This window comes from Diabrotica virgifera, chromosome 6, assembly GCF_917563875.1.
Source record: "Diabrotica virgifera virgifera chromosome 6, PGI_DIABVI_V3a".
In the NCBI taxonomy this organism is placed as follows: domain Eukaryota; kingdom Metazoa; phylum Arthropoda; class Insecta; order Coleoptera; family Chrysomelidae; genus Diabrotica; species Diabrotica virgifera.
The window spans coordinates 77,030,680-77,044,913 of NC_065448.1; the positions used below are offsets into that span (position 1 = coordinate 77,030,680).

General features: G+C 34.2%; 1 protein-coding gene across 3 annotated transcripts in view; it reads right to left on the bottom strand.

Annotated features, from left to right (window-relative positions):
• The window catches only part of LOC114336454 (neuroendocrine protein 7B2), a 161,224-nt gene that overhangs the window by 100,752 nt on the left and 46,238 nt on the right, over positions 1-14,234 (bottom strand). For all 3 annotated transcript variants that reach the window (XM_050652572.1, XM_050652569.1, XM_050652570.1), the window contains exon 4: positions 13,800-13,932. In XM_050652572.1, the coding sequence (XP_050508529.1) occupies positions 13,800-13,932 (133 nt within the window). The remainder of the gene's footprint in view (positions 1-13,799; positions 13,933-14,234) is intronic.

The following is a 14,234-nucleotide window of genomic DNA, read 5'->3' on the forward strand; positions in this document are numbered from 1 at the left end:
TTAATTTTTAAAATTTTTATTTTTTTATTTCAGTTGAAATTGTACGTTATTTTATGTTTCCATCATAAATATGTTTAGAGATGCAAAGATAATTATTACCTTCTTACCTTTTTTCGGGTTCTATATTTGAATGTACTCAAAATAAGTACCCGAGAAATTCGGGTGATTGTACTTTGAGTATTGAACTCTGAGTACTTTTCTGAAGCAATGTACTCGGTACTCTGTACTTGTTCTTCAATATGAAAAGTACCCAGTACTCTGTACCTGAGTACAATTTATCAGTACCCGGACCAGCTCTGCTTGTTTATTTCCTGGCAAAAAGTTTTCGAAAAATTATCGCATTATTGTCAATTTATTCTCACTCTCTTATGATATTTACGTTGAAAATATGGTATTTACATTAAAAATAACGTTCAAATATTTAACATTGTTTAGATTATTTGATAATTAATCCAGGATATAGTGGGATGCAGAATTTTTCTATAAAAATATAAATATGTTCAAATGGAATGTACAGAGTATTTGTTTATGATAAGGTAGAAGTGCATCATTATCTGAAATATAATAGCTGATACTGAGTGATAAATGTAAAATATTTGAAGAAGCTTCAGGTATTTTTAAATATCCAACAGCCTGATAAAAATATTTTTGCAATGTAAGAAAAATATTTATTAAATTTGAGAGTTGTGGAGATGGACATAATAAATTTAGCAAAAAAACCAAACCATGGTAGAAAGTAACATGGTAGAAAGTAAGTTCCTTGAATTTTCCTCTTGAAAGAATAGTGGCATCTTCATTATTATATGATATAAAAACAGTTTTAAAGATTAAAAAAAAACAGAAACATTTGTAAACTTGAAAAATTCTTCCACCATGAAAAAAAGAAATCTTCCACCTTAAATACACCTTCCATATAGTGTAATGTTTCTGTAAAACATTATATAAAAAAAGTCAAGTTATTCAACATACCCTCAAAAATATGAAAAACAGTTGAGCTCCGGGGGAAGATGGTGTAGTTATTGACAAAGTAACTTAAGCCTAAACCTTTTCCGACAACTTTAAGTGAAAATATTTCTATAATAGGGATTTTCATCATTTGTATGAAATATCTTTGTGTTCCAGATTTAAACCTACTTGATTTTTTTTGAATTTGTTGAAATTATTGGCCCTTTGAGCTTAACCTTCAAGAGGAAACTGTCCGTGTAGCTATCTGGCCCTTTTATAGTCCTTACGCTTAATATGCTGCTAGAATTTTTCCCATCAATCAACACATGATATATTCGATCATTTTTTTCCATTGTTTGATCTCCATGTTGCCCTATGGATCCTTTTTCTAGAAATCTGAGTGCTTTTGATGACTAAGTTGTAGCCTGGCGCAAAATCGATCATCCTGATCCGTTGTCTTTTTTAACGTCATGTAAACTGTCTCTTCCTACCACCTGTATTACGTACTCTTTTATGCATACTTTTGCGTTTATATTCCCTATTAATATTTTGATACCATGGCCAGGAGCTTCTGTGTGTAGTTGATTCAGAGAGTCGTAGAATTCATTTTCAGTGTGTTTGAAAAGGACCAGATAGGAGACGGTCTTCTTCTTCAGATGCAAATCCACTAATTGATGTTCATCATCCTCATCATTATCATCAATGGCACTACAACTCTTCGTGAGTCTTTGCCGCGTTTACTATTGCCTTTCATGTTTGTCGGTCCTGTGCCAGTAATTCCCATTGTCGCACTCGCATTTTCTCTAGATCTTCTTTGACTGCATCTTTCTACCTTTTTCTAGGCCGCCCTACAGACCTTCTTTCATCTGGCTTTTCCCAGAACACATTGTTTATAAGGCGATTGTCGTTACTGATTATCACATGCCCTGTCCATCTGAGTCTATTGGCCTTTATATATCTGACTAGATTTTCTTTTCCGAATAGAGACTCCAGCTCGTTATTGTATCTGCGCCTCCATTAGTTTGTCACGCTATCTCTGCAAGGGCCATATATCATTCGAAGGATTTTACGTTCCCACGCCAGCAGTTTATTTACTTCTCTTTTTGTTAGAGTCGATGTTTCGCTTCCATGCGCGACTGCTGGTCGTATTATGGTCTTATATATCTGGATTTTTGCACCTCGTGAAAGAAGTTTTGACTCGTTGCATTGCAAAGAGAGATCTGTTTCCTCCCATTATTCTCGTTTCAACTTCTCGCTCGGCCATACGTAGCACTTAGTAAGCATTAGTCTTAGTTGAAGTTCGAATTCTGAACAGGTCGGTACCTTCCTGAATTTTACAAAAGTTGATCGAGCTTCCTCAATGCGACATTTTACTTCCCTGTCCGATGTCTAGTCTTCAAAAAGCAACGTTCACAGGTATTAGAATTTCCTCACTCTTTCATGGACTTGGTATTTAGTGTTATGGTGGAGTTTTCAAGTGCATCCAAGTTTCTGCAGATGATCATAAATTTAGTATTTTTGGTATTAACCTCTAATCCCCTTGCTCTTACTATAAGGAGGGACTCTAAGGGAGAAGGTCTGTAGGACGGCCTAGAAAAAGGTGTAAATATGCAATCAGGGAAGATCTGGAGACAATAGCGGTGAGAAATGTTAGATGGTTCGAAACCTCTTAGCATGATATTTTAACAAAATTGTTCAATGTCTGAATAGAGATGGAGAACATACGGAACATTTACGAATATAAGTCCATTCACGAATATTTTTAACCAAGAAACTTGTTTTCTTCCTACACTTTTACAGGTTTCTATTTTGCTTTTAAGGATCAGTTGTAGTATTCTATTTCGATTCGCCCTCGTATATGTTCCGAATAGAACATTTTCCGTTTTTCTGTTTTTTATTTTAGTATTGATAATTTAAGTTCACTGATCAGTAAATGAAATATGCAATGGGAAATTATTTACTATTAATTGTCTACACATTGATATTTAATCTAGGATTAACCTAATCTAAGGGATAAGGCAAAGAGAATGATGATGATATTTAATCTATATTTAATCTAGGATGCATTATTTACCAAACAAATGAATAATTTTTAACAGCGAACTTCAAATCGGTATTTACAATTTATAAAATAAATGAAATGACACTTCTCTTAACATGAGTAAGGTAAAGGAGGGTAAGAGTACGCGGTCGGCTAAAAGTACGCAGGGGATTTTTAAACACTTGGCATCACTGCAGGAATTTCGTGATATCACGTTTTAGTGTGCTTTCAACTGGAGAAGAACCCGCCATATTGTCATCCACCTGACAGTCTATCTTTGGATTTTACAAGGTAAGTTGATCTTTTCCACCTTCGGAATGTAGTATTTTTACTCTAAAACGTAAGAGTTTGAGGTTACTTAACAGTGGTAGGCATATTCTGTATTAATATTAAGGCAAATACCATACGATTAGCTAGCTATCTAATGAGTGGAGTTAAAGAGAAGAGTCTGTTTAGTGCATTAACGTAGATGCCATTCTTTGAATCATGTCATATGAGTCTAAAAGTACGCAGTCTAAAGATTTCAAGGATGGGAAAGGGGATCAAATGAAAAAATATGAAAGATAGTAGTAGGGGAGGAAAGTATGCTAAATTTGCAGTCACTTGAGCGCTTTGGGGACCTATTGGGTTGTATTTATTAGGTCCTAAAACCAAAAAATGTTAAGTAAAATTTTCTATTTTAGTGGGGACTTTCCATTTTTTAATTTAATTTTCCTTTTCCTACAATCGTTTTTTTCGATTATAGCGCCATCTATCCATAATTCGAAAAATGTTTCGAATAAAAGTTACTTATTTTTACGTAAAGAATCCAAAATTGCAATGAAAGTTTGGGGCTCCTATTTAAGATTTTAAAGTAACCCCCCACCCTAAATTTTTCAAAAATATTGAATGTGTGTGTTTTGCAGTTTTTCGATATGATGTCTATTTTGCGAAATATCGCGGGATTAGTATTTAAAATTTTAAATTTACCCTCCACCCCTCTCAGTGGGGGGGGGGGGGGGGGTCATGTTTGGTATCGTTCGATAGATTTTTGAAAAATATTGAACACGTATTTTTCAGTTTTTCGATATGACGTTCATTTCGCGAAATATTCGCTTTTTTTGTGAAACTTTTTGACCCTCCCATTTCCTTACGCTCAATTCGTCAGATTTTTGAAATATGCACTTTTTTGCATGTACTTAACTTACTTTATCTTAATCTGACAATTTTGAGTATTTTTAAGGATATATTTTTTTTTCGGGCCCCCCTTAACGAACGTCCCTGTGTTAAGAGCCAATATATGGTAGAGGTACATCTGCAGGGTACCAGGTTTCTCCCCATATGATAATCTGACGCGCTCGAGTAACGGCAAAAATCCCCGCTTGGGCTCCCCTACCACAAAGAAACCAAAAAGAAAGCTTCAAACGTCAAAACTAAATTAACTTTTGATATTGAGCAACCCAAACCATCTACCATCTCAAACCGAGAATAAGAAGAGACTGTTGAGTGCCCAGGATATGGACATGCATTTAATGACAATTTAATTCAATGTGGAATATGTGCAGAATGGTGGCATGAGGAAGGTTCAGCGTATGAAGGAAGCGGACCTTTCATTTGCGATCATTGTAAGACTCTTAGCTAGAGCGTACTTTTACCCTAACTCATTCGTACTTTTAGCCTCCCTGGAGCCCAAGAGTACGCAAATGACATTTTTTCAAAATAATCTTTGTACAGGGATGTTTTTTTTTGTTTAAACATAATAAAATATGATTTTTTGTTACGTAATAAATAATATTACTAAAATAAACTAAAGTGTTGTAATAAATAAAGATCGATATTCAACAAATATAATATTGTTATGTCTTTCTTTCCCCAAGTTACAACCCAAAATAAACTAAGTGCGTACTCTTACCCCCCTTTACCCTACGGATGTCAGCTCTGTGCTGTGGAGTGACCTACAAATAGAGTGCTGATTTTGCATCATGGTTTATCGGACTTTATCTTTATAATATGTAGATATTAATTATTATGCATTTTTGTAACTGAATGTTTTATTTCAACATTCCGTTTAATAATATTATTATAAAACTCAGCGGGAAGCAGCAGTTATTTTTAAACTGGCATTAATATTAATAAAATGGCAAATATTTACAAAAATAATTATTATACATACAAACCGCAGTTTGTACATACATAATTTAAATTATAATAAATGGTCTGACTTTTAATATACCTACGGAGAGTTAGAAGATGATCCTTTTAAGCTTAAGCCATATAATTTTTTCCGACGAAGCAACATTCTCTTCGAATCGATTTGTTAGTTCATAAAATTGTCTATGGAAGAGAGTCAGTAATTCTAATTTTATTGTCTATATATCTTCTTTTTCTTCTTCTTTCTCTTTATAAGCAATTCTGCTTGTTCATTGGTGGATTGATACCTCTATGGAAGGTTGTCACTCCATCTTTTGGGCGGTTTCTTGCTATTTTGACCACACTTGTTGTTTGTTTATACGAAGTTGAAGAAAAAAGTTGATGGATGGTCGTAAATAACTTCGCACTTGTTATATATTTTTGAATTTAAACGTATATTGAGTAAACTAGATATATAACAGTATTAAAAAATAAAAGGGCTATATTATTATGTGTGTTGCTTCTCTGAATGTTTTGACTCGAATAGGGTTCTGGAATCTGACTTTGGTGAACTTCAACCTTCAATCCCCTCTGCTTGAGAGCGTGGGGTAGTAAAAAATGAACCATATATGTATTAATATTAGCCGCATTGCGTAATGTGCGTAAACATAAGTCCCCCTTGAAACCATTCGGTTTCAATTGGTTACTTACAGTGAAGTCACCAAAAACAGTCAGATCCTTTACATTCCTTTTACAAGTAAAAAAAGATGGAAATGTAAGTAAAATAGTTATAAAGTAGGATATATACAAAAACGAAAGTAAAATAGCAAATTAAAGGTATTTAAAATAAACTAAATTTAAATTGTTCAAAGTAAAGTAAAATCAAAATTGTTCGACGAAAAGTAAAATTAAAATTGTCCAAATAATTGCTCACTACGCTTCACTGTCCGAATTAAATAGTAACAAAACGTAGAGTCAGTAAAGTTAAAATTGTGCAAAATAAAATAAAAATTAAGATTGTTTAAAATAAATGTCTCACTGCGATTCACCTTGCGACGGTAACACGCACAGCTTCACCACAGGTCTCTTGAAGATGCTGGATGCGGTCTTCACCGTCACGGAGCGGATAACGCCGTCCTTACCGGGATGAGTCTCGAGGATGCGTCCGAGCTTCCATCTCAAAGGTGGCACACCTGTTCTACCATGTTCTACCTGTTCTTCCATGTTCCGATATGCAAGTATTGTTGACAGTTCTGCTTCCACTTTACTCGTTGTTGCAAAGTGGAAATGTACTCCTTGGACCACCTGGTCCAAAAATGTAGGTGTAGTAGATTGTATGTGTGCATAACGAGAAAGTCTATTTTCCTTGATGTTACAGCTAATTAGGTCAGGGATTAACATAAGGGTGTCTCCAATAAGGAAATGTGTAGGTATCAAGGCAGTAGCATCACTATGATCAAAGGAAAGAGGACAAATGGACCTTGAATTTAAACGTGTTTCCACCTGACACAGAAAACGGTAAAATATTTGTGATTTTAGACATCAAGGTTGTTAGAAGTTAAGAAGTTTTTTATCTCGTTATTTGCTCCAACAAATGTGCTTCCATTGTCTGAATATATTTTTGTGCATTTACTTCGTCTAGACATAAACCGACGTAAGGCTGCTAAGAAACAATCAGTCGTTAAGTCGCTTACAACTTCCAAATGGATGGCCTTAGTTGCAAAGCAAACGAATAATAAAATATATGCTTTGGTAGTTTCTTCCCGTCCTGTCACGATAAAGGAAATGTTCCAGCATAGTCAATGCCGGATGTAGAAAAGGCCCAGAAGAAGTTAAGCGTGAAAATTGATTTCCATGAGAGGAGATTTGTTTCTTAGATTGAATTGATAAGTGAGGATAAGTATTATATCCAAGCAAGTACAATTGTAGAGTAGTACCGACTGTACGACGTACGTGTTCTCTAAATCGTGTCTAATTGTAAATTGTAAAGTTTAAATTGTAAATTTTAAAGCGTAAATTGAAAGGTAGTAAAGGAAGAAATACAATTGTAAAAGTAGCAAAGGAAAAAAGTAATACAGAGTACTGTATAAACTCGAAGTAGTAGTAGTATAAAAAAAGAGCACCGGATATTGGAAGTCCGTATACGGCGAAGCTCTTAATTGGAGCTACCTTTATTTAAAAGCAAAATAAGTTTGAGATTAATTTTCCCAAGTTTTGTCAGTACATCGTAGGCCAAACGTCTACTCCAATGCATCACAAAATCTATGCAGTTGAATGGAGATATGATTTTGGTAAAAAAAGGTGTGTGTATTTTAAGATTGTTAAGTATGGACAACAACTGTGAACTGTAGTTTGACCACAAACTGTGTAGGTCATGGCGCAAAGACTCATCCCATGAAATCTTTAATCTCCAAAGTTTTTGTAGTATAATTTTAGAAGTAGTGGTAAAAATAGTAAATAATAATAGTAGTATTAAAAGTAATAATTTGAGAAATTGTTTTGTTGAGTCCCCCCAAGAGGAAAGGGGATGTTTGTAAGAAATTGGTAAAGTAAATCTACCGTCATTGTTTTGTGAAGTCGTCTCCTTGAAATAAGTTTCACAGAATTTGTCGTCATGTGTAGGTGTTTCGTTGAGGTCAGTTTCAGTCGAAACGTAGCAATTCTGTGTGTCTCTAGAAGACTTAGTAGCAGAAATAGGGCCTGAAATGATCCAACCCAGTTTAGTTTTGTGTAACATGGGACCATAGTTGGTTCCCAATTTAATTTGACCAATGCACAATAAGTCCCAAAACGTGTCCGCACCAATAAGTAGGTCAATATTGGCGGGTTTGTAAAAATGTTTGTCTGCAAGAGTAATATGATTTGGGATATTCAGAGTAGTAGGGTCAAATGAAAATTGTGGCGTGCATCCTGTGACATTAGGCAGTATTAAGCAAGTCAGTTTCTTGTCAAAATCATTTATTGTCGATTTCATTTCAACAGACGCACAACAGTTAATGTTTTTGTGCATTTGGGCAATACCAAATATAGAAGTGTTAGTCTTTATCTTAGGTAATTGTAAAATGTTGTGTAAACGTTGACTAATAAAGTTAGATTGGCTAGCGCTGTCAAGTAAAACTCTACAATCGTGTAGATTGCCATTTTATCAGCTACTTTAACCATGGCAGTAGAGAGTAAAATTTGTGATTTGGCAGGTGAATGACATGTTAAAGAAGAATAGTTAGAATAAGTCTCGTTGGCCTGTAGAATGTCAATAGGAATGTCAGCCTCTACAGAAGTTTGTTGAACTGGCTGCTTTGGAAAATGCAACAGAGTGTTGTGGACTTTACCACATTTCTTGCAACCGGAAGAGCGACATGGTTTTGTCGAATGATTGTTGTTTAAACAATTAATGCACAATCGTAAACCTTTAGCTTTATTTAAACGTTCAAGAGGTGTTACGTTTAGAAATGATTCACAATGATAAATGTTATGGTCATTGTTACAAAAAACGCATTGTTTTGTTGTGCCAGTACGAAAGGTCTTTGTTTTTTCCCTTTGTTTAAAATTACTATTAGATTTATTACTTGAATGTTTGGTTTCGGTTTCCAACGTTTGTAGCATTCAACATTTATCTTTTAAGAATTCAGTCAACTGAGAGAATGTGCGAATTTCGCTAGCATTCATTTTGTTCTCCCAGGAGCGTCTGGTAACGTGATCGAATTTACTGGCCAATAAGTATATTAAAATATCATCCCAGTATTTGGTGGGACGTTAAAAAACTTCCAAAGCATTTAAATGTTTTTGTAACCCGTTTAAAAGTTGCCTAAGTCCAGTGTGTGACTCTTGTTGTAATGCCGGTAGGCTTAATAACGATTTGATGTGAAAATTTATTAGAAGTTGCTTGTTTTCAAACCGTTCTTTAATAAGCGACCATGCTACTTCATAATTTGCATCACATATTTGCAACGAGCTGATTGTTTCTGCAGCCTCCCCTTTCAAGGAGAGCTGTAGGTAATGGAATTTTTGGACATTTGCTAGAGCATCGTTTTCATGTATTATGGCGAAAAACTGTCACGGAAAAACATCCAGGTTTCCGTCATAGGAAGGTAAATTCAGGATAGGCAGCTTTACCGAATTTAGAAGGTTGCCTGCCCGAGAACCTGATGTGCTAGCACTGTCTTGATCGTCGACAGGGTTATCAGGAGCTTTAGCCTTTAAAAAGTGTGTTATCTCGGCCATTAGCGCATGAAACATGTTCTCAAAACCGCATTGTTCTGGCTCATGAATAGTTCTATAATTCTCTTCACACTTGTTGTCCAAATTTTCGATGATTTGTTGAACTTCTTCAAATTGGTCAATCAATTTTTCAGCCCTTACAAGCCTAGCATTTAACTCCGTTAAAGCAGGCTGATCTTGTGTTTTAATGGTGTTAAAGTATGCGCTAAATCTCGTAAGGTGATTTTTGATAGTTGTTCGTTTGTTCTGTTCTGTTTGTAAACGCTCTGTTTCCTTTTTGTTTTGTTTTGACATTGTGATAAATATTCAAATAAGAAGATAAATGTAAAAGGAAATGTAAAATGCAAAGATACCTACTATAATATTTGTTAAAGAAGAAGAAAGGTGTAAAATAAAATGTAAAATAAATTATAGTATGTACCTAATGTAGATAATGTCAAAAAATGTAAAAATTGTAAAATGTAACAATTATAAAATGTGAAAATACCAACTACCTATAATAATTGATAAAAGAAGAAGAAGCTTGTAAAGAAAAATATAAATGTAATTAAATGTATTACTGTGTAATGATTCGAGCCCAACGTATTTGTAAAATAAATGTTTAAATAACCCTTAAAAAATGTTTGTAAAGTTTGTAAAATAAATGTTTAAATAACCCTTAAAAAATGTTTGTAAAGTTTGTGAAATAAATGTTTAAATAACCCTTAAAAAATGTTCAAAATTCGAAACTATAAATATTTAAAATGTCAACGACTTAAAAAAAGATAAAAATGCAGTTTGCCCGTGAAGCAATTAAATCTTTTAACATAAAATCAAAAATGTCTTATCGTAAATAAAATACCACGTTTCTGTTATCAGATTTCAGCACTCATAAATCAAGATATTTTAAGGGTAGGTATATGTAAATGTGAACACTGACCTTTTTTAAACTGGGCGTGTCTGTCTGCCTGTCTGCGATCATTAGGACACTGGTAATTAATTATATATCCGGCTCGAAGGACCAAAATGTTTGTTTGTACGAAGAAGTAAGGGATCACTCCGCACTTGTTATATATTTTTGAATTTAAACGTATATTGAGTAAACTAGATATATAACAGTATTAAAAAATAAAAGGGCTATATTATTATGTGTGTTGCTTCTCTGAATGTTTTGACTCGAATGGGGTTCTGGAATCTGACTTTGGTGAACTTCAACCTTCAATCCCTCTGCTTGAGAGCGTGGGGTAGTAAAAAATGAACCATATATGTATTAATATTAGCCGCATTGGCGTACTGGTTCGTATTGTCAGATATCAGTATAAATGTGCGTAAACACATGTATCCCTCATTCTGCTTATCTCATTAGGTTGATTTGCTGTAAGTCTTCTCAGTACTTTCAGTTCTACTGTTTGTAGTATTCTTTGTGTTGTGTTCTTACACTGGCTTTATAAATTCTTGATTTCATCTCAGTGTTAATATGTCGGTTTCGCCAGATATTGTTATTAAGGCATCCTGCCAGTCTATTTGTGTTTTGTAATTGATTTCTCACTTCTTTGTCCAGGTCTCCGTAGCTGGAAAGTATAATTTCAAGGTATATATGTATATTATTTCCATTACTTGTTCAATACTAATACCGACAATGGTAGAACAATTTCGCTTTTATCACATGCCAGTAAAATAATGCTACATATACTCAATGAGAGACTAAAAACATTCCTTCAAAGAGAAATTCCACAAGAGTAAACTGGATTTACCAAAGGTAGAGGTACTCGAGAACACCTGTTATAACACCTGTTGAATATAAGACAGATAATCGAAAAATCTAAGGAATTCAATATTCCACTGTACATAATATGCTTTATAGATTATCGTAAGGCGTTCGACAGGGTCCAGTGGAGACACTTATGACGAGTACTAAAAGAAGTAGGCGTACCCCAACATCTTATTTCGCTTATAACTGAACTATACGAACACACTACTGGATCAGTTAAAGTGCTTGACACACTTTCAAACGAATTTCATCCAGAATGGGTGTCAGATAGGGATCTATACTATCTCCACAATTATTCAATATATAGGGTGTCCCAAAAGTAGCGGAACGGTCGAATATTTCGCGAACTAAACATCGGATCAAAAAACTGAAAAATACGTGTTCAATAATTTTCAAAAATCTATCCAATAACACCAAACACCAATCCCCACTACACCCCCTGGAGGTGGGGTGGGGAGTAACTTTAAAATCTCAAATGGAAACCCCCCGTTTTTTTTTGCAAATTTGGATTCGTTGTGTAAAAGTAGGCAACTTTTATTCAAGACATTTTTTTGAACTGTGGATAGATGGGGCTATAATTGGGAAAAACCATTTATCCTGATACCATAGGTAAATTATAGAAACGGTCTAATATCTCACAAAATACACTTCCAAATGAGAAACCAAAAAACAGATTTTTAATCTTTTTCGAAAACCTATCGAATAACACCAAACATGACCCTCCAACCCACCCCCTGGAGGTGGTGTGGGGGGTAACTTTAAAATCTTAAATAGCAACCCCCACTTTTTATTGCAGATTCGGATTCGTAAGGCAACATTTATTGTTGCTTAGTATAATGTTGCTTAGTTCTTCGTGACGGATCCGAATCTGTAGTAAAAAGTGGGGGTTGCTATTTAAGATTTACCCCCACCCCACCCCCAGGGGGTGGGTTAGAGGGTCACGTTTGGTGTTGTTCGAAAGGTTTTCGAAAAAGATTAAAAATCGTTTTTTTTTTGTTTTTCATTTGGAAGTGTAATTTGTGAGATATTAGCCCGTTTCTATAATTTACCTATGGTATCAGGATAAATCGTTTTTCCCAATTATAACGCCATCTATCCACAGTTCGAAAAAATGTTTTGAATAAAAGTTGCTTACTTTTACGTAACGAATTAAAATCAGCAAGAAAAACTGGAGGTTTCCATTTAAGATTGAAAAAAAAACGAAAATTGGCGATTTTCAAGGCTTAATAACTCGATTAAAAGTTATTATTATAAAAGTCAGAAAGTGTCTAAATCAAAGTTTAAAGCCCCCCCCCTCCACAAGATCCTAAATAAATTTTTGTAATTATTTTATTACTAAGCTGTTATTTTTAAGTAATAATCATGAGTGTCATGCACGTAGTAGGCGGCCGTCAATGTGAGTGCGAGAGAGATGCCATTCCGGCAGTCAATAGTGCATCTTACTCGCACTCACATTTACAGCCGCGTCAATACGATTTTACCGCTCATTGTTAGTAATTAAAAATAACAGCTTAGTAATAAATTAATGACACAATTTTTTCAGGATCATGTAGGGTAGGCTTTAAACTTTGATTTAGCCACTTTTTCATTTTCATAATAATAATTTTTAACCGAGTTATAAAGTTTTCAAAATGGCCATATTCGCGATTTTCAAATTTTAAATTGCTTATAACTCGAAAACGATCAACTTTAGGGAAAAATTAAGAGACCTTTTTTGTCAAGAATGACCCAAAACACCTAAAAAAAATTTGTACAGACCGAAAATATTAGTTTTTAAAATTTGATTAAAAAAAATTGGACCAATTTTCGCGTGGGCGACTTCTTGAACCTTATTCTGGGGTATCTCACGGATGTAATTATGCAAAAAAATCTCATGGGAATATTTTTTCCAACGAACCCGCCGTTTTCGTATTGTCGAACGTTATGCCAAAATTTGAATAAGTAGGTTATATACAATTTATGAAAAATTTGGAGTCATCTAGGATGTAGAGGCAACTTTTCCCAATATTTTAACTTTGATGCAAATTTATTTGACGATATCAATTTCTAATGCGTCAGGCGAGCGGTCTTTTTCGTCTTTAAAAAGAATCATAACTATATATACCTCGTCCAATTTACTTACCGTTGCACGTCATCCGCGCCATAGCCTGTGACACGATACCAACACGAAATATTTAGGCGGTGGATGTGTTCTTTTTTAGAATCAAAATGATTCTAAAGGGGAACACACCTACCGCCTAGATATTTCGTGTTGGTATCGTGTCACAGGCTATGGCGCGGATGACGTGCAACGGTAAGTAAATTGGACGAGGTATAAAGTCAAATGTGTGCCAAGAAAACTTAGACGCATTATCAACTATTGTTTATAGAAAATAAAGAGCTGGAGTAACTGAATTATGATAGTATTATATTATAGTAGTTTGCCAAGAAAAAAGTAATCTAAATTTTGTCTTATGTATTTTTTAGAATCTGTTTTTTTTTTGTTGTCATGTGTTTTGTGGAACTTTCTGCTATTTTTTAATATTTTTAAATGGATTTTTTCAAATATGTTTTAAGGGTGCTATTTTTCTTGTTTGTTTTAAAAATGGATTTTACAATAAACAGTAATGGTTAATGTATGTGTTTTCTTGTTAAAAACTGGCAATTTACTTACAATTAAAATTTTAAGATAGTAATGTCCTAATCCTCTATAATACATTGACACAGTTAAATTAACACTGAGTGCAAAGTGTTTACCTGTATATCCTATCGGGCATGGATTCGGTGGACTGCAATAAGCTGGCAAAGTGGATTCACCTTTTAGACCATTCTTATTCTTAAATCCGTTGTGATGTAGTATTGAGTTTTCAGCCCTGTCTCCATTCAAATACTAAAAATTAAATTACTAAAATTATCTACTAAAAGTTTTTTATTATAATTAAGCAATAATTACTAATTCCCCCCCAATCGTTATACGACAGCGGAATGGGAAATAAATGAAAAAAAAAAGAGGTAATATTACGCTTCTCTAAAAAATTAACGCACCATCTTAAACATAAGTTATTTTTGATGCCTCGAATTTCCTAAACCTATTGTCCGATTTATTGATCCATCACTTAACAAGAAGGCAACAAGGGGCAATTAAAGGCCTGGCAACAAGAAGTAATACCGAAAGAATGGTGTGGTAGTATT